Source organism: Manis pentadactyla, chromosome 13, assembly GCF_030020395.1.
Source record: "Manis pentadactyla isolate mManPen7 chromosome 13, mManPen7.hap1, whole genome shotgun sequence".
Classification (NCBI taxonomy): Eukaryota; Metazoa; Chordata; class Mammalia; order Pholidota; family Manidae; genus Manis; species Manis pentadactyla.
The window spans coordinates 64,537,970-64,563,617 of NC_080031.1; the positions used below are offsets into that span (position 1 = coordinate 64,537,970).

At 41.7% G+C, this 25,648-nt stretch overlaps 1 protein-coding gene across 1 annotated transcript in view; it reads left to right on the forward strand.

Moving 5' to 3' along the window:
- The window catches only part of FBN2 (fibrillin 2), a 237,357-nt gene that overhangs the window by 146,535 nt on the left and 65,174 nt on the right, over positions 1-25,648 (forward strand). The window contains exons 20-34 of the mRNA XM_036903223.2: positions 543-662; positions 5,568-5,705; positions 6,288-6,338; positions 6,821-6,946; positions 10,018-10,245; positions 10,781-10,906; positions 14,626-14,754; positions 15,542-15,667; positions 17,612-17,737; positions 18,179-18,301; positions 18,455-18,580; positions 19,145-19,270; positions 20,878-21,000; positions 23,241-23,363; positions 25,009-25,134. Of these exons, the coding sequence (XP_036759118.2) occupies positions 543-662; positions 5,568-5,705; positions 6,288-6,338; positions 6,821-6,946; positions 10,018-10,245; positions 10,781-10,906; positions 14,626-14,754; positions 15,542-15,667; positions 17,612-17,737; positions 18,179-18,301; positions 18,455-18,580; positions 19,145-19,270; positions 20,878-21,000; positions 23,241-23,363; positions 25,009-25,134 (1,917 nt within the window). The remainder of the gene's footprint in view (positions 1-542; positions 663-5,567; positions 5,706-6,287; positions 6,339-6,820; positions 6,947-10,017; positions 10,246-10,780; positions 10,907-14,625; positions 14,755-15,541; positions 15,668-17,611; positions 17,738-18,178; positions 18,302-18,454; positions 18,581-19,144; positions 19,271-20,877; positions 21,001-23,240; positions 23,364-25,008; positions 25,135-25,648) is intronic.

Below are 25,648 nucleotides of genomic sequence, written 5' to 3' on the forward strand. Positions count from 1 at the left end.
TCCCCAGTATTAACATTTCATGCTTTATTTTTCTGATTTGTATCCAGAAGTTTGGAATTCAAGCCAGAATTGTGATACTTTGTGTCTTATACAGACTTTTTAAATTCTTCCAAAACCTCACGGAGCCATAAATGACAGGGACAGTCGCCTTTTGTTTGTCCGTAGTGTGCTGGACCCAGGAAAATGTTGCTTTCCGTGGGATCAGAATTCCAGTTTCCCAAAGGACAATTACAACTTATTATGGGGGTGCATTAATCCAATTTATTTTAAAGTTGTAGTGAAACAGTGAAGAGACCCTTAATAAACCCTTTCAAACAAAATAAGCGGATTCCTGTAGCTCTCCTGAATCCCCTGTCATGTCTCTGTGTGACCACACTGTAAAATTCATGTCTCCGTCCCCCATTCACTTGATGCCTCCTAGGTCCATATTAAAATTACAAGAGCCAAGTTTACCAGACATTCTGGCAGAGCATGGCTTGTTGGAATAATATTTTCCAGAAACCCATGGCAGTTCTAACAGAATCTTTTCCTCTGGATTGTAGATATAAATGAATGTGAAAGCAGCCCCTGCGTGAACGGGGCCTGCAGGAACAACCTGGGCTCTTTCCACTGCGAATGTTCTCCCGGCAGCAAACTCAGCTCAACAGGACTGATCTGCATCGGTAAGAGTGGTGCTTGGTGCCCGTGTTTCCCTGTGCCACAGACGTGAGCCGAGGTCTCAGGCTCCACTGTGCACAGAAACAGAACTACAGGAAGCTAATAATTAGTTCATTTAGTTGTTTTCTCTCATTATCAAGATAGGAGTAGAACCTGATAGCGCAAGCCGACCAGTTCTAAATTCTGTTAGTTTCTAGGACGTGTTCCTTTCATAAAAGGAGATAAATTATGTTCTAAGTTATGAGCATTCCCATACCATACATGTATTTATATTGGCTACCCTACCAGTGCCTTAGGTACCATAGAATCAAATCCCTACTACATACTTTTCATAAGCAACCTTTAATGGTAAACAAAAATGTGATGGAATTTGGATGCTGTTAACAGGACAAGAATGTGACAAACAGAAAGAATTTATTAGTTTTTTCATTTCTCTAATCAATGATAAATATATGGGCTCCAAAAAGAGAAGATAACTGTTTTCTTGCTTTTGGAAATCTCTGGGGAGAAAGATTCCAAAACTGCCAAAGGAACATCTTTTAATGTGTTTTAAACCATTTAAGGTCAGTGCTCGATAATGACAACAAGACATGTATAAAACAAGATACTCTTATCTACTACCGTGAGGAACAATTCAGTATGTGTAAGGGAAAAACCTGTCCCAGTAATTTTCTACTGCTTCTCATGTCTGCAGCCCCATTGGCTGGGCGTATCACAGTTCATATCATTAGCTAGTATCTACCTTTAAAGTGAACTAAATATAAATTTCCAAATGGTTAGGAAAATATTTCAGTTTTTCATGGTGCCAAATAAATTGGCGGTTTCTGTTATCTAACCAATATGAATTTTCAATTTAATATTTGCCAAAGGCACTAGTATTTTCAGTATTGTGTATGAGGTTGACACTATTCAGCTGTATGCTCAGAGTACCTGTTTGTTACATGAAGAGGAATGGCCAAGTCCGAAGTTATCAATGCAAACTTTCCCTTTGGAAATGCCAGCTCTTTATCTCCTGGGAAGCACAGCTGGTGAAATCTGAGCCTTGCTCAGCTCTCTCCATATTAGGAAATAGACTGCCATCCGCCTGGGGCATTACTTTCTTTTTGAATTCCGGTTTGGGAGGGAGCCGGTGGATGGGGTAAGGCAGAAATATTTTTGCTAAGCCACAATTTCCAACTGAGATAGAGTCATTTCATTATGCAAAGGAAATGAACACAGCATTAGTCAATTAATGTCTCAGAAAACAAAACCTGTATGTCACTTGGGCATCAATGATATCTTAGTTTTTACTTCATCACAAAAACTTCTTTATGTTGGCCTTTTACCCTCATGCTTATTGATGACAAACGGACAGACATTTCACTCCCAGGTCATTATGCTGGGCAACTAAACACCACTGTATTGTTCTAAGCCAATGTGTGACGTGTTTTCAGGGCTCATGATAAAATTTGAATATTGCAGCCCATAGCTGCTCAGGAAAAAATTTACTTAGTATTTTAAAATTTTAGACATCTGCATGTTTCATTAAACACTGAATTCTAGTTTTAGAAAGGAAATACATAGTAAAATATACACAGGAAGAATTACAAACTTTTTAAATCAACTGCCCAGTGGCTCTAATCAGTGATTAGCCTACAAACTGCTCTTTCATAGGATCCAAATCTCTAAATTTAGAACTGAATAGAAATTCTCCAGTGTGATTACTAATCTAACAGTAAGCTAGAGCATATATGAATTAGACTATCTAGGGATTTAGAATCTATCCTGCAAACTTCCTAAATATAAATCAATCTTAAGCTGTTCTGCAAACCACTTGAAAACACTATTGTATTCTGGTTGAGAAAAGATTGAATAATGTAATAGAACAATACCTCTGATTGATTTTTCCTGTCGTACACTCCTCACCTCTGACGGCTCTGTGGAATCCAGACCGCTTTCCCTCATCTTTGGCTTGCGCCTGCCTTCTGTGGACATAAGAAGGGCAGTGGCTTCGCTGTTCTCAGACTGTGGCCTATTCTTGTTGCTCATCTTAGCCTAGTAGCACTGTTTGGCCCAGTTCATTGCTCACCTCTGCTCAGGAAGCTTTTCATTTTTGGCCTCCTCTTCTCCTTTCACTTTTCTGTCCCTTTTCCATTTCTTTGTTATGTCTCCTGTGTCCTACGCCCTCCAACATGAGGTGTCCCAGAGCTCAGTCCTTGGACCCCTTTGTCTCTCTGTCTACACTCATCCTTAGATGGCCTTTACCTTGACTTGCAAATTTATCTCTCCATTCTCAACCTCTCCACGAACTTCAGACTTCTTTTTTTTTTTTTTTCAGACTTCTATTTCCATCTGTCTGCACAGTGTCTCCATTTGGATGGCTGACAGGCATTCCAAACTCAGCATGTCTAAAACATAATTCCTGTCTTTCAGCTGGAACCTCTGTCTCCTAGAATCATTTCCGTTTTGATAATGGCAACTCCATTCTTCTACTTGCACACCCCCAAACCTTGGAGTCATCTTGGATCCCCTTTTCTCAAACTCCACATTGAATCCATCTGCAAATCCGATTGATCGTGTTTGAAGTTTATCCATCTTTCAACGACTTCTCATCACCTCCTCCGCCGACAACTCCCAGTCCAAATCACCGTTGTTTCTCTTCCTGATGACTGCTTAGCCTCTCTCTTATCTCTGTTTTCTCGTATTTGTTACCTGCCAGTCTGTTTTACACGGCACTCCCGGTAATTCTTTTAAAACAAGTGAGGACGTAACTCACGTGGCTGGAATAATCTTTACCCAGGTTTCCATGTTTTGATCCCTCATGTCTCTACTCAGATGTCATATTGTAAGTCAGGACTTCTCTGACCACCCTAGATAAAACAACAGGCTTTCTTCCCTTTACACCCCCAAGGCTCTTTACCCTGTATTTTCTTTATTTCAGATTTCTAAACCAAGCCCTGACAACATAACTGTATAACTACATCTACATCTAGTATGTGTATATGCACGCACACACACACACACAAAAAAAAAAAATCGGAGAGAGATGAATGTGTATGTGTGTGTGTGAATATCAGGGGATTTTGTGACCTGTAAGTGTTGATACAATACCAACCTGAAGAAGCACGTTACAGAGCAAGGCTCTGAAATCAGACGATGTGTGGCTGAGTCTTGATGCTGACATTATTCTATCTGAGCGACCTTGAGTAGATTAGCTGACCTCTGTGTGCCTCAGTTTCCTCATCTGTAAAGTGTACATATCTTGCAGGGTTGTTATAATGAGTAAATAAGCCAATACTGAAAAGCCTTTAGAATAGTGCTTGTTCTACCTTGATAAATATCACCAATTACTGTTACTTTTTATGTTACTTAAGGGAGTAAGTCAGTCATTAATTAATCCAGGTCCTAGAAGACCACCTAAGTACACAATAGCATTTCAGTGCCTTTGTGCTGTGGAATTTACAGGTGTAAGCCTGTGAAAAGCCTGTAATTTGAGGCCTGAGAGAAATGAGGATGAGCAGATCTTTTTCATTTGCATGCAGTTTGCACCCAAACTGAAGCTCAAAACAGAAGAAAAGCAAACCGACTGTCCATTTTTTCCCCCACATCCTTGCCCTATGACTTCTTGTATCCAGTCAAGGACAGAGTTGTTAGTGTTTTGCCCTCTGTCCCGGAGGGCTGGGGTTTGTGGTCACTGCCTCTCCCCACCACTGTGTTCAGCAATCAGAAATCACAACTCGTCCCTTCACGGCCTGCCGGTGTCACTGCAATTCTCTTTCTGTATTTCTGGCTGTTTTTGTTGAGCTTAGCAGTAAAACTATCTGCCCGTAATATTAAATGAATTTTAAGGTAAACTCTTTAGGAAATATGCTTTTCCTTTATTGGTTCCCCAGTCTGTATTCCACAATACGCCATTAAGGTTTTGTTAAATTGCACATCACCTGTATAAGGAATCACCTGAGGCATTTGTCACATGCAGACCTGAATATTTGTGACTCTGCATTTTAACAAGAACCTTGATCATGTTAGGCACACTAACTCAGGGATGCGGTACTGCCAGGAAAACTTCACATATGATTTATTTTACCCAGTTAGTATTTGCCATATCAGCTTTGACTGGATTCCTTGTTATGGCTTCAAAATCAGTTATGTACAGTCATTTAAGAAGGTGCTTAAATTTGATGTGGTGGCATCTAAAAAGTGAGAAGTAGCTATTGCTAGATGGCTGGATACAGGTGATTTTTATATTTTCTTTGCTATTTCTTCAAATAGCTTACCACAGGCATGTGTTACTTTTTTAACTAGAGATAAAGGTAGACATACATATGCATAGGAAAATGCTGAAAAGAAAATTTATTAAATATTAGCCTTGGTGTGTCTTACTGGTTAGGTTTATTTTCTTTTTCATCTATGAGATTTGGTTTTTTCCCAATTATTCATCAAATAATTATCTTCAGTTGAAGAAATACTGGCCTGTCTCTACTATAAATATAAGTTGTATATGACTTATTTGGTGGGGAATTGGGAGCAAAGATTATTTGAGCAAATTAATTTTACAGAATTGTAAATATCAAAGCATTTATCATCAAAGATAAAACTTACATGTATTTTTCACACAAGTAATGATCTAATCACAGTAATGCCCTGTGTTTGGATAAACACATAAAATCCTGGGCAACAGAGGTCGCTCCTAGAATAGCAGTAGGTACAATCATATGACTCGTCATGTCACACAAGCTATATAGAGTACAATATTTGATTTCTATGTACATAATATATTGAAATGCACGTACATACGTTCAAAGGATATGCTATTAAAATGCTTTTAAAATAATTTGGTTTTTTAACTATACAAAATGCCTCTGTTGTATACAAATGAATTATGTTTTCTGCAGAAGTGCGAGCTCCCCATCCTTTCCTTTTCCTTGTAGACAGCCTGAAAGGGACGTGCTGGCTCAATATCCAGGACAGCCGCTGCGAGGTGAACATCAACGGAGGCACGCTGAAATCAGAGTGCTGCGCTACCCTCGGCGCCGCCTGGGGGAGCCCCTGTGAGCGCTGCGAACTCGGTAGGAGCCCGGGCCCAGCGCCCCGCACTGGCAAGCCGCTCCCTTAGGGAGGCACCTGTTTTTCACTGTATGTTTCCATAGTGAGGACGGCAGTGAGATCACTCCCCTCCCTGAAAGGGTGTCTTTTCTAGTGTAGTCTGCTCTCTTCATAAAATATGTTTTTGGCTTCTCCTTTTACTGCAAGGAGACTTCCTGAATATTTTAGACAAGGAAGGGAATCAGCTAGGAGTAACCTAGGTGATGACCAGAATCGCCGCACTTGTCTGCATGTGTTCAGTAGAACATAGCATCTCTTGCCTTTAAATCTTTTGTTGACTTGTAATTCAGTTAACAACGTGAAAGCAAAAAGGAATTGAAAGTTATGAGACTGAGCTTGGGTCAACACGGATGGCGGTACCCCAGCGTGGCGTGTGCCAGCTATGTGGAATTGAACAGCAGGCAACTGAAGCTCCTGGCCTCGTCAACCCCTGCCTGTGGCTTCCACTTAGTTCAGCTTAGATTCCACTTCACTGTTTCTTGAGCTTCACACAGTGGTATTTTCTTTTATAATGAAGGCAAAATGTGTCCTGTTGTTTCTCACAGATACAGCCTGCCCAAGAGGTTTCGCCAGGATTAAAGGCGTTACTTGTGAAGGTGAGTGTGTCCCTGCATGATGTAAATCTTTTGAGCAGCACGCAAAAGGAACATCTACTCTGACTGTGGAGATATTTGTCATTTTCAAAAACCTTGACGTTTCCATCAGAATACTCAGTGTACTCAGCAAATGCTTTAGAATAATCCTCTTAGTAAACAAAAATTGAGGAAAAACTTAGGGTTTCCTAGTTCTCCTCTTTATGCTGTTGGGTAAATTTTCATAAGGCATAATTAGCCTTTAAGGCATTGAACGGCTGGCAAAGGAACGTGTCTGAGCTGCACTTTATGAATGGCAAAGGCATCGTGATTTTCCCAGCTGGTGCCTGGGAAATCCCGAGGCTGTGCCGTGAAATCTTTCTGCTTAACTCAAGTAACAACCCACGTTGTATTGCAGATTGAATATGCTGTACAGGATGTAAGCCTACACCTGCTTTTTCTATCTGTAACATCTTTCTCCCTCTGCTTGCTTCATTTCCCTGCAGACGTTAATGAGTGTGAGGTGTTTCCTGGCGTTTGTCCAAACGGACGCTGTGTCAATAGCAAAGGATCTTTTCACTGTGAGTGCCCTGAAGGACTTACGTTGGATGGAACTGGCCGTGTGTGTCTCGGTAAGATTTATACCCCGTGTGTATTTTATACAAGAAACCAGCCATGAGTTTTTCTTATATTTGGGGCAGCGACCAGTGCAGAACCATTCTGGGTCTGTTGGTGGAAAACTTGCTTTCAGTGAGATAGGGGGAAGAAAATCACTAGAGGATATGGTTAAAGGGAAAGTATTTAAGCGAAATGATTTCTGTATAATCCAGAAAGTTAGTACTGCTCAAAAAATTTCTCTTTTTCTTTAATCATATATTTTTTAGCACTTTCACTCTTTCACACTGGTCAATGGAATAAAAGAAGTATGGATATTTTGGAAATATAGAAGAAAAATTAGAGACTGGTGTTTGAAGTTCACATTTACCAGCCCATTATAGCTGTACTTTCAGACAAGACAGTGGCGAAGTCACAGGCAAAGTTAGATCATTTCTCTTTGAAAACATTGACTAATCCTAGGTCTTCCTTTACCACCTTCAGAATTAGGAATTTCCATAATGCTTTATTTTTTAAAGATCTAAAATAAGGAACTCTTTCTTTCAACATCATTACTATAGAAATGTCTCATTGACCTTATGCTTTTTCAATGTCATGATTGATTAAAATTGAGTTTTATGATTGAAAATGAAGCTTCTAATTCTATATTGTATCTAAACAACTTTTTATTCACTTAAAGGATTTTTTTCCAATATCCTATGAAGCAGTAAGGTTTTATTTTGTAAAATAACTTTACATAGTTTTGTGTGTGAAATTTAAGCTTTCTAAGATGAAGCTTGAGCAATGGTAGTGTTATATTCAAAGATCTCTGAAGTATTTAAATTTTTTTTTAATTAATAGAAAAAAGTTTGCAACACTACTGTTTTGTTATAATTAATAGATGTGATTTTGAGTTAATTTTTGACGGCATATTTAAATACAGATACAAAATACGACTATAAAATCATATTTTGGAATTGGTTAGAAGTTACAGTACCCCAAGTCCAATAAAAAAGAAAAATTCTCTTCAGACTTTTATTGTTAAATTAACTGTAAAGTTTAGAAAAAAGTAAAGTATCTCTTGAAGGTGACATAAATAGTAATATCAGTATGGGCAAATGACCAATAAAATCTAAGGATGCTTTCTATGAAATTATATCATTGATTGTAAATTATGACTCAGCAAAATAAATTCCCAGTAACATCACTCAAAATCAAACCTGTAATATTCTAAAAGGATATGTTGGATTCTTCATCCTTGTACTTGGGGTAAATGTTTTTGTCCCTATTGAATTATGCTGCATTAATTCATTGTGTCTGGGGATGCAAGAAAGTTTCAAGAAGAGATTGATATATAAAAATGTAAAATATTCTGAGAACAGAAGTAGAAGAAAACTGCTCTGATAGAAACTGATCTAAAATAGGGGTTCCAAACCCAAATGCTTTTGGGGGCCAAGCAGGTAACATAAAGAAGTGAGATGATAACATAAAGGAGTGAGTAGTGGGGACTGAAGTAAGTGTAGAGCACAGATACCATCGAAAGATTTCCTAATTCATATTTTAATTTCTTTGCAAGTAAATCAAAACATTCACAGGCCATATGTGGCCAGCATGCTGACAATATTTTGATCCCTGATGGAAATAGTGAGAAGGATCTGAGTGGTGATGACCCAGGATTAACTCTGCCCGTCTATCATAACTTTTTACATCCTACATTCAAGTTTGTTTTTTCAACTAATCCCAGCTTCTTGAGCAAATTACTTCAATGACTTCAGAAACATTTTGACTCAGACCAGACTTCTCAGGGTACCTGTAATTAAGTAAGATTTTTATATCTTGATCCCTACTTCCCTGGTGACAGTGGTGATTGGAGTTGGCTATAACTGAGACCAGCCCCTGGGTGCCTTGTGGAAATGAGACTCACTGTATTACTGTCACACCTCACATGGCAGAGAATGCGACTTTTCAGTTAGTGTTAATGCAGACAGATTCACCTACTGTGAATACCTATATCCAGACTTCTGAAGCAAAATGAAATTTTACCACAGTTACTTATTTTTCTTGGAAAGTAGATCTTTTTAGTCATAACTATAAGTATTATAAATATTTAAATGAATATTATAAATATTATAATTTAAATATATTTAATATAATGATGAAATGTATGCAATGCTAGGCTAAAGGAAGTCTCTAAAGCTGATGTTACTTTGGTTGAGAACTTGAGAGACTTAGTGCTGACAATAACTAAAATGGTAAACATTTATTTGTTTATGTTTATATTTCCATTAGGGAGCTTTCTGCCTTCAGCAGTTTTCAGGTTTAGGAAAGGATTTAATGTCTTGAAAAGCTCTTATCAAATAAAACATGTTATTTAATTACGGAAACCCTTTTTTGAACTCATTTTCCAGATTTGCAATTTAACAGCCAAGTGTTTGACTGTAGTTTGACCAAAAGCTCTATTGGCTAACATAAATGTGTTATTTTTAGACTATACTAATTTATCCTATTTTGTGACTGCTGATCAGTCTCTAAGGTCCTGCCTGGTATGTCTTGAGGTTGAAGAGAAAATGCCACATTTAAGTAACTTGGCCCCTTACTAGGGGTAAATTTGGCAAAACAAAACAAAAAAACTTTAAGTGAAATAACATTTATTTCCTTTGTAAAGCTATTTGAATAGTTGTGCCAAACTGTCAAATAGATGAAAGTTGGTCATTTACTCTTTATGACTCGGATCTGACAGGACTGTTCACAAGCTACTTTATGCAATTCAGGGAACAAAAAGACACTCACTAAAATTATTTTATTCTTTCTGAAGGGAGCAATACAAAAGAGGGATCATAGGTGATGATATGGAGTCTTGTCACAAGGGAACCTTTTCCTGCTGAAGGTGTCTTGTGAGAATTAAGTAAAACTGTGGAAGGACTCACCTTCACTCTCTTTAAATGACTGTCATTATGGAGCCCTTCCTGGGGGGTCAGGAATCTGTCTCTTGCCTACTACTGTGTCTCCAGAGCCTAGCGTCACGCGGGCACTGCGTGGACACCGAGTGTAGGAATGTTCAGTGAATGTTACGGCTTAGTCTCACACTGAGATGTCCCTCTCCATGTAGATATCCGCACAGAGCAGTGTTACCTGAAGTGGGACGAGGATGAATGTGTCCATCCTGTCCCTGGGAAGTTCCGCATGGATGCGTGCTGCTGCGCGGTGGGGGCAGCCTGGGGCACCGAGTGTGAGGAGTGCCCCAGACCTGGCACCAAGGAGTACGACAGCCTGTGTCCCCGGGGGCCTGGCTTTGCTAACCGAGGGGACGTGCTCACAGGGCGGCCATTTTACAAAGGTAACTGTCACCATTGCTTTGGTCCCTCAGCACTAAACCTCACCTTCCACATGCCCTGGGAATTGGTTTTGCCTTCAACCTGTGGTTTCCCACTTGACTTTCTCAGGTAAACACTACGTGCAGCCAAGCGATGGCCTGGAAGTACAAATCACCAACCTAAGTGCATCATGAGGGGATGGTGTAAAGATAGTGCTAATCTCACTTTCTCACACCTTCCGACCACCACTTCTTTCCTTCGCCCAGCCTGGCTGGATGCAGCCCAGATGTAGCAAAAGATCCCCCTGTCCCTTCCACCCCACCCAGCTCTGCAGAACAAGGGGTCAGCAATAAAGGGCTCAGAACGCTTCACTAGAAACAGACTCTTTTTCACAATGGAAAGTTTGTGGGTGGCATCAAAGTGATGGTTGAACTTTTTGATATCCCGCGTTTTTACTAGGGTACATTATTTTCTATCATGATCGATTTCCACTTAAAAAGGATGGGCCTGCAACTTTTCCACCAAGCAGCTGTCTGCTCCTGTCTGTTCCGCTTTCAGATATCAATGAGTGCAAAGCCTTTCCTGGGATGTGCACCTTTGGGAAGTGCAGGAACACGATCGGCAGCTTTAAGTGCCGCTGCAACAGCGGCTTTGCTCTGGACATGGAGGAGAGAAACTGCACAGGTAAGCTGTTCTTCTGTCCTCGTTGATAATGCCAGGCTCTCTTTCCTTTGCTCCATTTGAAAGCACTGCCTTCAGAAGCCCATCCCCTCACTGAGACCATGTACCTTTTTCTTTCTTTTCCCTACTGCTAAAGCCACTTCTCCAAGCAAGCTTATTGTGACAGCTGCAAACTATGGAAATGCTGTTTGTTCTACCTACAGAAACAATAGCTAAATGCAATTTTCAAGATATATGGATATTCAAGAATATAGCCATTAAATCGGCAATTGTGTAAACCTATAATAGCATTCTGGTAAAAAGCCTTTGTAATAGAGAAGCTAGAACTTCTTTTCCTCATCTGGGAATAGTTTTCTTCATCATTAGGCTTCATCCACCATCCATATCCTGATCCATAACCATTCCCTTTGGTTTGAAAAGGATATGAAATCCTCCAATTTTTCTATTAGATAATAAAACAAATGAGTCTAAACACTTGAAATGTATCTCCAAGATTTTATTTGCTGAACTTTCTTCATATTCTCTCTGGGATTTGCGCTGTTCTCCTACCCTCGCACCTGCTACCTCTGCTTTCCACTGAAATGTGTCTCTGACTCCTTGCCAATTTCCTGATCTGTGAGGGACCCTGAGATCCATCTCTGTGCCTCCCCAGCCTAGACTATTCCAGAAGCATTTCAGAACTGCACACTTAGTCTTCTGAAGGTCTGCTGTCTTGTCAGTGTTTCTGCCCTCCTTGCTGAGGCACCTGCTGAAGAGAGGGTGCCTCTTGGGCTTACTGCCAGCCACAGCTGAGGGGTAAGTGGGTCCTTCCTTCCTGAAGGGCAGCTGGGCCGCATATCGCAGTATTCGCCTCCTTGAGTTCCTTCCTTGTGCTCCAGCCCCTTAATTCTCCAGGCAGATCTGTCGTTTCCACAACCCCCAGGTTCATCATCCTGAAGCAGGGCTGCGAGTACATAACACCCCACAAAACAACCTCGGCTGGCACAAACTGTCCTACAGCTGGATAGAGCAGCTCAGAGTTCTTCCCGTTCTGACGCCACTTCTTATCGCTGGGGTGCAGTAAGCCAGGTCACTTAATGGCGCTGACACTGGCCATCTTTGACTGCATTAGAGAGATACAGGTCGACAGCAACCGCGGTGTTGTGGGAGATCATGTGAAAGGACAGTGGGACACTGCTGGCTACCATGCTTCACAGCATCTAACCCAACCTTTGGTCCCTGGGCTTGGGCCCTTCAGTCATCACAGCCACCCTACCAGTTACCAGCCTCCACAGTCCAGCCACTCCACACTTACTGCTCTTGGAAATGCATTATCATTCTTAACCTGTGCACTTCTCTCTTGCCCTTCTCTTTATCCCAACTCTTTAAAATTAGAATTTTTATACAGTCTTCAAGGATCAGTTCAAAAGTCACCTCCTCCAAGATGCCAGTACTTAGCACAGACAGGCACTGTTCTTATCATTTAACAAGTATTGATCCATGTAATCCTGTGAAGTACATTCAACTCTGCTCCCCATTTTACAAGCAAGGAAACTGAGGCAGAGAGAAATGAAATGATTTCCCCAAGGCCCTTCAGCCTGGAGGTGACAGAATTGCAGTTTGTACCTAGGAGGCGTACACTAACCGCGTCACATCAGCCAAAATCTGTCCCTCCTCTGCCATTGAACTTACTCCATTCTTTGGATAGTTCCTTTTTCTTGTTTTTCTTTGGCTTTGCAAAACAAATATTTATTTCTCTACCGTGGAATAATCCCGTGCAGATCAGCTGGTGCTCCATTCAACTCAGTGATTTAGATATTCAGAATCCTTTCATTCTCTGAAGTGCTCAGTATTTCTTCCATCCAGCTGGCAGCTAGATGAAGGGCATGAAAAGTCATATATGGGTGTGTTTTATGGACCAAGCATGGAAATGGTATATGTCACATCTACCCATCTTCCTGTGGCCAGAACTCAGGCACACAGCCACACTTGGTTGAAAGAATACTGAAATGTGGTCTCAGTGTGTGCCCAGGAGAAAAAGGGACATAATGTGAAAACAAATAACAAGTTTATGTCACAGGATCTAATTTAAAATTTATGTTTTCTGTAAGATATACACACAGATGCTGAGAACAGAAGACTTGATTGGAGAACATAATCATATAATTCTTTGTAATGGATGTGTCAGTAAAACAATGCAATTTCCTGACTCTATTAGATTGATGTTGGAAAATCTTATACTTAAGTTCAAAAATTCTGAAGCCATTACACATTGAAGACAGTATTACAGTAAGAATGTATCCCTATATTATTATTATTCAATGAATATGTTGTTTTAATAGTATAAGATAAACTACATATAGTAATCACTTGTGACATGAAATTCAAAGATAGAAATGTTTCTGATTTTCCACAAATGTGAAAAAAATTAATCATTTATTCAATATATATTATAATGCTTTCAGTATAAAATCCTTATTATACATATTTGTTCCCAATAAGACTATATCAAATGATTTAATTATTACTGAATTATTATTGAAGTTATCAAGAAGTCTGACTGCCCTTTTTGTTCATATGTTTCTTACCACCAATGCCTAGATAGTAACAGACAAAAAGTAAAAGAATTAATATGCATATTGTTAGCTGCTTAACTGAATGAATGAATTGTTTAAGATTTTTGTTTAAAAGAAAGTACTTTCGTGTTCTCAGTATAGCCTGTAATCAGGGACATAGAGAAAGACCAGATCCTGGGAGAGAGCTGGGTTTCTGGGACCCCCAGGAAACCCTGTGCAAGTTATCCACATATAGAGAAGTCCTGTGAAGGAAGTTCAGAATTGAAATTCTTCAAAATCAAGAGATGCTGGCAAAAGCATTTTTTCCCAGGGACAAAAAAATTTTTAAATGGCTCATGTTGCTTAATCATATTTTATAGACATGACTCCACTGTTGAACAATCTTACTTATAGGCACCGGAGAGTTATCAGTGAATCCTGGTTTTGGTAATATAAACACTGCTATTGAAGATTCCTATTACTGTAGTATATAACAAGTGACACACACACAAATACATTGTTTCATTTTTATTTTTAAAATTAGATTAATAGGTTCTTCACATATGAATGGGACAGAGGAACATAAATTCGGGTGCACTCCATGGCCCTGCCATATAAGTGCTGGATCTGGCTCCGGGTGAGCGGACTGTGTCTGCACCTGAGGCTCTCTCTCTCTCTCTCTCTCTCTCTCTCTCTCTCTCTATCTCTCTCGCTCACTCTCTGTGGTCAACCAGCCACGCTGCTCACAGGCAGCCGCCCAGGAGGACAAGGACTAGGGAGGCAGACTGGTGTGGCCTTCGTATTGCGCATGGGACTCGTTCCGTGTGCCCCCTGCCTCCCCGTTGGCCACCTGCCTTGTCCAGCCCACTCTGCAGTTGCTCGGTTCAGTTACCCTTCCTAAGCCATTGAGAGAAATCAACAATTCCAGAATCCCAGAATTCTTAAAGGCAAAAAACCATCACCTGCCCATTGGCTGTGACAGTTTTGACAGTAGGGGGAAGGAGAGTGCCTAAGGCCCTGGCCTCGTCTAGCTGATCTGCCGAGAACACGTGGTCAGACTGCCAGTCATCGATTTCTCCAGCATCTCAAGTGTGCCGCACCTTCCCTGGCAAGGCCAGAGCTCACTCTGTTCTCCAACACCTTCTCATCTCCTTCCATTTCTTTACTTCTTTTGAACCCTGTGATTAGACATCGATGAATGCAGGATCTCCCCTGACCTCTGTGGGAGTGGGATCTGCGTCAACACGCCAGGCAGCTTTGAGTGTGAATGCTTTGAAGGCTACGAAAGCGGGTTCATGATGATGAAGAACTGCATGGGTAAGCGTGTGCTCACTCTCCCTCCCTGGCCTTGAGACCAGGCTAGCTCAGACTCGACAGCTGGCCCTCGGCTTGTCTCAGAGCTGCTAACAGCGTGCTTGGCAAGGAGCCGTGGTTAGAGGGAGAACAGATTTAACTGTCAGGCAGGAAATCTGCTCCTAGATAGCTCTGGTGGAGAGCCCAACCTCTTGGCGCCTTAGCGGCAGTAAGATATTCAGGCTGGCTTCTGTTTATTCAGAGTCTCTAAAACCCGCCAACTACACTGGAGGGATGCATTTGACATGGGTAACATTGTATGGTGACCCCAACATTTATATCCAGTCATGCAAAGCCCATGTTTGTTTTCTTACTGGTGGGTTATTATAAACTCTTGGTACCAGCCACCTTTCAGCCCACTTTTTCATTTTCAGTGACTTACAAGACTCATCTCACAGAGCATAGAAAGTAATCAGTGTAAGATTTCTTTCTCTGTGATTAGAGATATAGGTGGCAATATATGGCTTCTGGAGTTTAGGGTGACGTAAAGCAAATACTGTTTACTTTTGCCTTTTGGGAACCTGCTAATTTCATGCAAGTAGATTCCTTGATAGCTCAGATCTTTGAGAGCTTTTCCCATTTCCCTCCTGGTGGGAGGAGAGATGAGGAGAGCAGCGCCCTGTCTCCTGCTGAGCCTGACTCTCACGTTAGAGTCACGCTTACCTCAGTTGATAAATCTTTCTCCCATGCTGTATGCGTGAGTATTTTTTCCTCAGAGTTCTTTAATGGATCTCACGTTTTTACCTTTCAGACATTGACGAATGTGAACGTAACCCTCTCCTTTGTAGGGGTGGTACCTGTGTGAACACTGAGGGCAGCTTTCAGTGTGACTGTCCGTTGGGACACGAGCTGTCACCGTCCCGTGAGGACTGTGTGGGTGAGTGTGTCTCCTCGGCACATAACCCCATCCAGCCCAAATGGTAGAGATCGTAAAGATGGGGGGCATTCTAACAGACATGGTTTTGGCACGTGAAATCCAGTCTAGCTGTTTGAAAGTTGGAAACGCAGGGTCCCTGCATTTGGATTCAGGCTGTGTCCTTAGGGGAGGCTCCAGGGATGCATTCGAACGAGCAGGCACTAGCCTGGTTTGCTCTTTTTCACTTGGAGCATGCGTGAAAAGACCCCATGGGTGGGACCCCATGGGCAGGGCCCCGTGGGAGGCCGTGTAGTCGCTCCCCCAGGTGGATGGGAGGGGGAAGCTGCTCCCTGAGACCTCACCTGTGTGTGCGCCTCTGCGGCCGCCTTGTGCTCCTGCCTCTGTCGTCGTGGGGTCTACTCAGGCCCATGTGAAGCTCCCCTTCCCCCTCTGCTCCCAGAGAGACCCTGTCTCCTTTTCGGCCCTGAGCTCATCAGGGATGGCAGAGGTGACAGGAGCCCTGACAGCTGGTCTTGGAGCTTGCCCACCCAGGACTTCTCATGAACACCCAGAGCTCTCTGGCCTTATGGCCTACTAGCTCTAAAACTGGTATCATGGTTTTAAAACTTTGATTTGGCCAGGAAACATTTTGTCACAGAAAATCTTTCTTGAAAGTGTGACCAAATAAAAGTTTAAAACAGAGCCCATTGCACACTCCCATTTGAAAACATAATTTGAGCACACCTCCCCACTACACATATATATATCACTATACTCACTTGTATCACTTAAATATGGACCATGTTTATATCACCCTGCTAATATGTTAGGTGAATGTGAAATCGTAGACTAAACAGACATTTTAGAAAGGTAAATGTAAATATTTTTATTCATGGCACAAAGAGCTTTTTCATACAGATGATTACAGAATATTTTTTCATGGTTGTGCACTGATTCAGAGATGGGTTTCTCAATTCAGTTTATTTTGTTCATTAGTTCTCATGGATCTTAGAGTTGGAAAAAAATACCTCTCAAAGGCACAATGTATAAGATACATATTTTTGGACATTTAATAGAATATGTCTTTAATGGTAATAGACAAATCCATATTTCACATAGTCTTCTTGGTAGTTTTGAGAATTTGGGATGAATTTCTAGTTCTAGCTGATTCTATTTGTCACTGTTCTTTCTTTTTTGTGTATGACAATTAGCTCATATGAGGAAAAGTCAACTACTGCTTCGTGCTGTCCTCTGGTAATTGCATCATTAGTGCTAGTTTGTTCCACAGATCTTGGCAGAAGTTTTTTTTAAGGCACCTGCCATCTTAGAAGGGTTTTTTTAAAATAATGAGGGTTTATTTTTAAATAGGCAATGTAATCTATAAATCCACCTATCCAGGCACATTAAACTCAATGTAAGGAGAACAGATAAAACAAGTGAGGGCCTTGTTATCAGGGAACCAGCTGCCTTCCCTCAGGAAACTTCAAATTACTTGGGCAACACTTAACCACCTAATAAAGACCAGGTGAGCAGGTGAGCATAGTGGTAATTCATATATTAAATACTAGCAAGCTTCATTTCGGGCCTGCACTCGATGTGCATGCTCTAAGGTGATAGTCACTAGCCACATGGGACCATTTAAATTTAATTAAAATTAAATAATATTAAAAATGCAAATTTTTTCAGTCATGCCATCCACATTTCAAGTGGTCAGTAGAACTATGTATTGGACAGCACATACATGGAAGGAACAGTTGCATCAGTGTGGAAAGTTCTACTGGGCAGCCCTCTTGTAGAGAGAGAGAATAGAAATACAGAGACCAGCAGGGTCTTTAAACACCCCAGGTGACTTGCTTCGCCAGCAGTGCCCAGACCCCTTTGGAGACCCTGCCCCACCATAGCATGTTCTTGATGGTCTGATCTGGTCACTTGCATGAAACATTAATTCTGGGTATCCTTTGACAGACGTTAATGAGTGCTCCCTCAGTGACAACCTCTGCAGAAATGGCAAATGTGTGAACATGATCGGCACCTATCAGTGCTCCTGCAATCCTGGGTACCAGGCCACCCCGGACCGGCAGGGCTGTACAGGTAGGGGCAGGCCCCCTCCGGGCAGGAACTTGTGTTTCTCAAATTAGTGTAGGAAAACATCTGGAGCTTAATGTCTCATGAAGTCAATGGGCGGTCTTTGTCCTGAAAATGAATCTAAGCGTGGGGGGCAGATCTCCCAGATGCCATGGTTTGGGGTAGTTTTGCAAAGCAATCTCTGCTTTTATCAAAGAAAACACCCGTAACCCCCTAGTTATTGTACCTCTGAGATTGTTAATGGTAGCCGACTGGCGCCAAATGAAATGCTGTGTAAAAGGAAGTAAAAAGAACTAGGAAAGACTGATGACGGGGTAATGACAACACACAGCAGGGAGCAAAACCCAAAGCCATTTAAGCATTCCCAGTTTAAGAAAAAGAAAACGCCTTCTTTTTTTTTTTTTTAAGTAGACCCAGTAAGTAATGGGGGGCCATGTTGTTCCCTAGATATCGACGAATGCATGATAATGAACGGAGGCTGTGACACGCGGTGCACCAACGCAGAAGGGAGCTATGACTGCAGCTGCCGCGAGGGCTATGCCCTGATGCCCGACGGGAGGTCGTGTGCAGGTACCAGGGGGAAACTCGCAGACTTTGTGCCGCAGACCTGTCACACCTTAACAGATCTCACTCCAGATATCCAGAGTAGAACTGGATGGGAAAAATATTTGAGCTGAAAAAAGCCACCCTGGTTTTCATTTGATGTTTATTTTGTATCGTCAGACATTGACGAGTGTGAAAATAATCCTGACATCTGTGACGGTGGCCAGTGTACCAACATTCCTGGAGAGTATCGCTGTCTGTGCTACGACGGCTTCATGGCTTCAATGGACATGAAGACGTGCATCGGTGGGTATCGCAGGAACAGGATGACTATTTATACACACGCATTTAAACATGGGAAGAAGAGGCTCTTTCCGTTATTTTTAAAGTTCAGACCATTCTAATAGAAGGTGTGGAGCTGGAAACAAAGAATTATTTGAAAAAAGTTCTTAAGGACTATGTATTTATCTGTAGTACTATGTCTTGCAAATAGATTGTTTTAAAATATATCAGTACATTTCAATACCATGCTATTTTTTAAATTATTATTAAGGTATTATTGATATACACTCGCATGAAGGTTTCACATAAAAAATAATGTGGTTACAACATTCACCCATATTATCAAGTCCCCACCCATACCCCAATGCAGTCACTGCCGTCAGTGTAGTAAGATGCCACAGAGTCACTGTTTGTCTTCTCTGTGCTACACTGTCTTCCCTATGCTCCCTCCCACATCATGTGTACCAATCATAATACCCCTCAATCCCCTTCTCCCTCCCTCCCCACCACTATTCTTTTCTAAAGGATAGCTTCCGAATTCCTAGGATGAACACGTATTAACCACAGTATTGAAAATACATTTTCTAGATGTGAATGAGTGTGACCTGAATTCCAACATCTGCATGTTTGGGGAGTGTGAGAACACCAAGGGGTCCTTCATTTGCCACTGCCAGCTGGGTTACTCCGTGAAGAAGGGGACTACAGGATGCACAGGTAGCTCTGCGGCTTGTATCCCCAGGGTTTTGGCAGCTTCTGTTTCAGAGGCCAGCTGCCAGCCTCCCTTGTTCCCGTGCAGCTCTGAGTGCCTTGCCCTCCCGCGGCCCTGGCCAGGAGTGTGAGGAGCCTGCGCCCCGAGAGGTGCGGGACCATGGCTGCTGTCGGTGCCAGGCCGCCGGTGCCCACTGCAGATGCGGGTGGGAGGGTGGCCACGGGGTCTGGCCCCGGGCCCCCGGCGCACCCAGCGGCTCTGGCAGCATGGTTGCTGAGGAGGACAGCCCCAACAGGAAGCAGCACCAGAGGCCTCGAGGGCTCCCTGTTGTTCTGGTTTTGCAGTTCTTCCAAACTAACGAGATTAATCTAGATTTCTGTTTAGACTCTCCTTCCTTCTTTTCCTCCATCTTTTTCTCTCTCTTTCTCCTCTCTTTCCATTTGCTTTTGCCCTCTCTGCCCCCTGCCCAAATGGCCTCTCTCTTCTCTCCTCACTTTCTGTGCTCACCGCCTTTGCTACATGTCTGGTTCTCTTTCCCTGCTGCACACTTTTAGCCTTTTGCATAAAATGGGCTGGGACGTCCCAGGGTCAGTGATGTGGACCAGACATTTGTCATTGTTCAACTGAAGGCCTCTATGTGGTATTTTGCCCAAGGCAGGTGGTGGGAGGCTTCGACTGCAGCCTGGCCCTAAACTGACACCTCCAGGAAAGGGCAAATAATGAGTGAAGGGCGCTCTGATGTTCACTGCTAGTGAGGCTGACCCAAAGCTAGGAGGTGTGTGTGAGACTTCAGCATCTACCATATGTAATCATTGACCTGGATGGAACAGTATTATTTTTATTCTAGAAAGCTTTGGGGAACTAAAGCTACATAGTTTGTTCACACATATATATGTATATATGTACATATATGTGTATATCTTTGTATATATACCTGAAATGATATACATGTGTGTGTGTACTGGTGAAAGCTACTGGTCATTTCCCAGATAACATCTCCAGTGAATATGTTTATATATTCTGAAATAAATAGAAGAAAAATACACACTAAAATGATAGTTTTCAAAAACTCTGCAAAATGTATTCTAAGTGACAAGTGATCATATAGTTTTAAAAAAAATACACTGTCATGTATTTAAAAAGTCAGGCTTGTTCTTATCATTAAGAAAAATATGTAACAATTATTAACAGAAGTGAATTGAGAGAGTCTGTTTTGGGAATAAGATTTCCTTTAACATCTACGCCCTTGACATGGATGTTTGTCTGGGCCCAAGGAGGGCCGACGCCCTTGACATGGAGGTTTGTCTGGGCCCAGGGAGGAAGAAGGTGGGGAGGGCCTGACTCATGGATCTACCAGGGGTAGCAGCTCTGCGTCTCATTGCTGTCAGAAAGTGGCTGGCAATTCATTCCAGTAAAGGGCCTGTTTGTTTTGGATCACAAACTTCCAAATCTTGGAGTCTACAAAAATTAAAAATGAAAATGACAATGTCTGCCCTGTAACACTTTGATATTTCTCTATTTACTTAAAATTTCACCTATATGCAGAAATACACTTTAAGTGGAATTAATAAGCTTGTATGCTATCTTCTTCATGTTAACTGTGGTCTCTCAGATGTGGATGAGTGTGAAATTGGTGCTCACAACTGTGACATGCACGCCTCATGTCTAAACGTCCCAGGAAGCTTCAAATGTAGCTGCAGAGAAGGCTGGATTGGAAATGGCATCAAATGTATTGGTGAGTTTGCAAATGTCGGTGTCCCTTGGGAAGACACAAAATTATTAGAGGCTCTTCTTTGCACAGTTGTTGACCCCCATAATCGAAGAGAAACATGGTCTACATTTTTTTATTTATTCACTTGAAAATCAAAGGCTATCTTTAGTTGCAAGATAACTCCTGCCTAAGCGTTTCCTTTAACGTTCATGTAAATTATCAAACTACAGCAGTACGCCTTGTTATCGGCGTTTTTAATGTGGTGTTCAGTAAAAATTATTTGAGGTGCAGCCAGAAATCCAAACAGATGTATGGAGATAAATGACTAATATAGTTTTCCAATTTTTCATAGAGTTATCGCTGAGATTTGAATCCCAGTGAAATAAACAAAGGAAATGAAAAGGCTTTTATCAGCTATCCCAAGTCTATACCTGGTCAATATTAGCTTTTTAATAGAAAATAGAATTCTTCCAGGGAAATCTAAATTTTTTTTGGATTTAAGAGGGCTGATTTAAAGAAAGGAGAATGGGAAGGTCATTCTCCAAGTGTTTCAGTTCTGAGCCAGAGTCTTTTATAGCTGTGAGGCAGGGGAATGGCTTTTTCCCTTGGTGTCATTCACCATGTGGCTTAATATGCTATGTGTTTTACATGCTTTAATGCTAAAGCATTTTACCAACTGGTAAGAATTATCCAGGTCAACTTAAAATAGAAAATAGAGCAAGCCGAACTGACCTCCCTGTGATTACTCACACCTTACAAGCCTGCATGCAGTAAGTGTTAAAGCCTAGCCTGAAGATCTGATACCAATAGTATAAGTTAATGTGAATATACTTTTGTATCCACTTGATCCTTTTGCATGTGTCAGATGTCTATGAGCTGACTATAGAACTTAAATTATCATAGTTTCCAAATAACTTGGCTAAGTAACATTCTGGGATGGCATCAGTGAGTTCGTGAGCTCCCACCCCCCATCCAGCCATCTCCTCATCATCAGTCTCACATCTTTTCAGGCATATCCCCTTTCCCAGTTTTCCACTTCCATTGCCTACTGGTTTTCTGTCTTCTAGGCTCCCTTATTTTGTGCTCCTTGCCCAACCATCACACTGGCCAACTCTCGCCAAAGAGCCTCCCTCCATTGCAAACGAGGTAGCCATGTCCAAGCACCTCTGCTCCAAAATACCACCCAAACCACCCACTGCTGTCTATCTCCACTGCTCTACTCTCAACCATTCTCTCTCTCTCTCTCTCTGTCACACACACACACACACACACACACACACACACACGTAAAAAGAACCTTCTCGTGTATTTGCTCATTCCCACTCTGGTCATATAACACATTCTCCACATAGTATTCAGACAGATCTTTTAAACCTTGGATCTGTGATCTGATCTTTTCACAGCTGTCCTTTTAATCCACTGAATTTAGGATAAAATCTCTCTTCCTTCCCATGGTTCACAAGACCTACAGCATCTTCCCACGGTCTGTCTAGCTCCGTCTTCCATCACCTCACATCTCCTGCGTTGTTTTGTTACTCTGACCACCATGCTCTTTTCTTCCTTGGTATTGTTGCATGTGCTGTTCCCTCTGCAGGCAACACCCTTCCCTACTTCTGTTCAGCAGGCTCCTACTCACTGTTCATGTCTGAAGTTAACTAAAAAGTACTTCATCAGTGAGCTCTTCCTTGGCTCTACAGTCCAAATTGGGTGTCCTTTTTATTCTCACTTGTACCTTGTAATTTTTCTTCCTGGTACATGAAACATATTTAATGTAATTTAATTTTTAGTGTTTCACATCTGTGTTTTCCACTACTCTGTTGGCTCGAGGAGGTCAGGAATCACAAGTTAGTTTCTTCATCTGTAAAATAAGTCTGAAGACTCCATGCTGTTTGTCATGCTGTGAAATTCACTAATATCTTAGAAATTTGCCCTTGTTGGCACCAGGGAACCAGTGACTAAAATCTACCCCTAGTATAACTCAGAAGGAGATCTTGTACTGGTTTTCTTTCAAACATTAAAAGTTCAGCTTATTAGATATCTCACAAAATGCTTGAGTTAATAATTTTGGCCCATGTTTATATTAGGAACATTTTGGGTCATAGGCCTGCAATCTTGAGGAATTGAAAGTGTGACCTTACAGATAAACTAAACCACATTCCATTTGTACAGTTTACATTTAAGTTGTGGCAAAGGAAGATCTTTCTGTCTGCTTAAACATCTTATTTTTGTTTCTGAACTTCACCACTGTGTCGCCCGGCATGCAGATCTGGACGAATGTTCTAACGGAACCCACCAGTGCAGCATCAATGCTCAGTGTGTAAACACCCCCGGCTCCTACCGATGCGCCTGCTCCGAAGGGTTCACCGGGGACGGCTTTACCTGCTCAGGTGGGTGGGAGCCCCAAGGTGTGTGCTGGTGCAATTTTTTATGGAATGCTTTCTACGTTTTCCTCATTTGAAGAAAACTATAGTTAAATAAGGCTGAAATCCTACCTTTGTTATCACCACTGACTTACAGGTGAACATGTATCTTTCTCTTACCAGAAACACAAAACCTGAAAAAGTTTTTAAATAATGACATTTATTACTAACATGTATTATTAATGACTGTCATCTTATTTATTGTATTTGTTAATCAACACCCTGGTCAAAAAAAAACACAGGCTCTGTCTGAATCAGAGCACCTGGATTCAGATCTTGCCTGCACTGTTCACTGGCTGTGTAGCCTTAGGTAAGTTACTGAATCAGTACGGCCTTACACTCCCTGTTTTTAAACAGGCATAGTAACCATAATAATACCACCTCTTTTTTTCTTTTTTTATCACTGAATGAATGATATGGGGAAAACATTCAGCTTTTGAAGACCTGCAACCCACCCAGTCAGTGTGACTTAGGGTTTATCAAAAGCTCAGCTTACCAAATGGTGTTGAGAAGATCTGGTCTAACACAAGCCAAGGGCTTAGGAAAAACACATCATATGCACCCAATAAATGTTAGTCGCAGTTTAGCTGCTATTCCTTCTTCATAGGGCCACTCATCTGACTCATATAAAAGGCGACGTCATCTAGGTGGACATAAAGTATGAGACTCTTAAGTTTTAAAATAGCTGTTTCTCAGCTGAATTTCAATACACACTTTAAACCCAAAATTGAAAGCCTCACATTTCTAATTATTGATGTCAAAAGCACAGACTTATTTTGAACTGTGTCTTTAAGAAAACATTTTTATACTATTTTGTTACTTTTTAGCCTCAGACACTGCATCTTTCCTAGCCTTTCTGGGCACCGTGGTGTGAAGGAAAGGGCATGGCTTGCTGTTAGACACAGCTGTGCTCAGATCCTGGCTCCCCCACGGAGTAGCTGGCTGCGACTCCCACAGCTCCATGAGCCACTCTTAGCCTCAGGTTCTTCGTCTTCTAAATCTCACAGCGTTGATGAAATGGAAACATGCCTGTCAGGCGACCAGCACACTGCCTGGCAAATATTAGGCCCTCAGTAGACATTGCTCTTTGCTGGCCCCACGTTTTCCATCTGACAGAATGAAATAAATTGTCTTTTAGGTCCATTTGCATAATTAAGATGGGAGTGTCTTAGTAAGAATGTAATGACAGGAAAGGAACTTGCCTCATTCCTAAAGAGTGCCCGTAAGTTGCTTAAAAATACTTGAACCAGTGAAAGAACCAGTTGTTTATCCTAATACTATGATGTTTTCAAGTGAATGCGCACCATTTTAAGATTAACCCCAACATGCTTGGTCATATCTAATAGGGTTGGTATCTACTGATGGTGTCAGAGGGAACTGAGGCAGATGTGAGAGACGCCTGATGCCTGCGCTCTCTCTGTTCAATCAGGTGAAGGTTAGCATCGAGGTGAATAGCCTTACTCGCCAGCTGTTAGGTGAATATGATTAATTGTGATTCCGTGTTCATGAGCCCTAACTCAAGCCGCTAAAATTGATCTAGTTATAATGGAAGGAAAAACTATGTCATGACATGTGGAATTTAATAGAGATGTAATTTGCTCCCCGCCCCCAGATGTCGATGAGTGTGCAGAAAACATAAATCTTTGTGAGAACGGACAATGCCTCAACGTCCCCGGTGCGTATCGCTGCGAGTGTGAGATGGGCTTCACTCCAGCCTCCGACAGCCGATCCTGCCAAGGTGGGTCCCCAGGATTCCAACTCGCTTCCAAGTTGCAGCCGCTGCAGCCAAGGAAACCACCCAGAGGGCTGGAACAGGCTCCACCTGGAAGCAGAATACACAGCACATGCTGCACATATAAAAGTCATTCGCCTAAGCACGGATTATTTTGCTGAACGAATAATGATGAAGGCGGCTTTCATGTCTTATGAAGTTTTCCTGGCCAAGAGCCAACAGTTGGAAGTTGGGCTCATTCTCTTCTTTTTTGTTTTGTTTTAAACCATTTCTCTTTTTCTTTTTTTTTAACTAAATGAATGACATGTGGAAAAACTATTCATCTTTTACAATATGATATATCTCCTCCCCCAGTCACTGCTATTTAGCGAGTTTATCAAAATCTGAGTAGCTCATTTTTGGCATTTACCTCCAGGTGTTCATTCACTGTCTGCATGTCTGAGTGGAAGCCCTCCTTGGGCCTCCTCAGGGCTGCACCTTTGGCCTAGTAGGAATGTCTCCTTCCTCTAAGTTATGACAT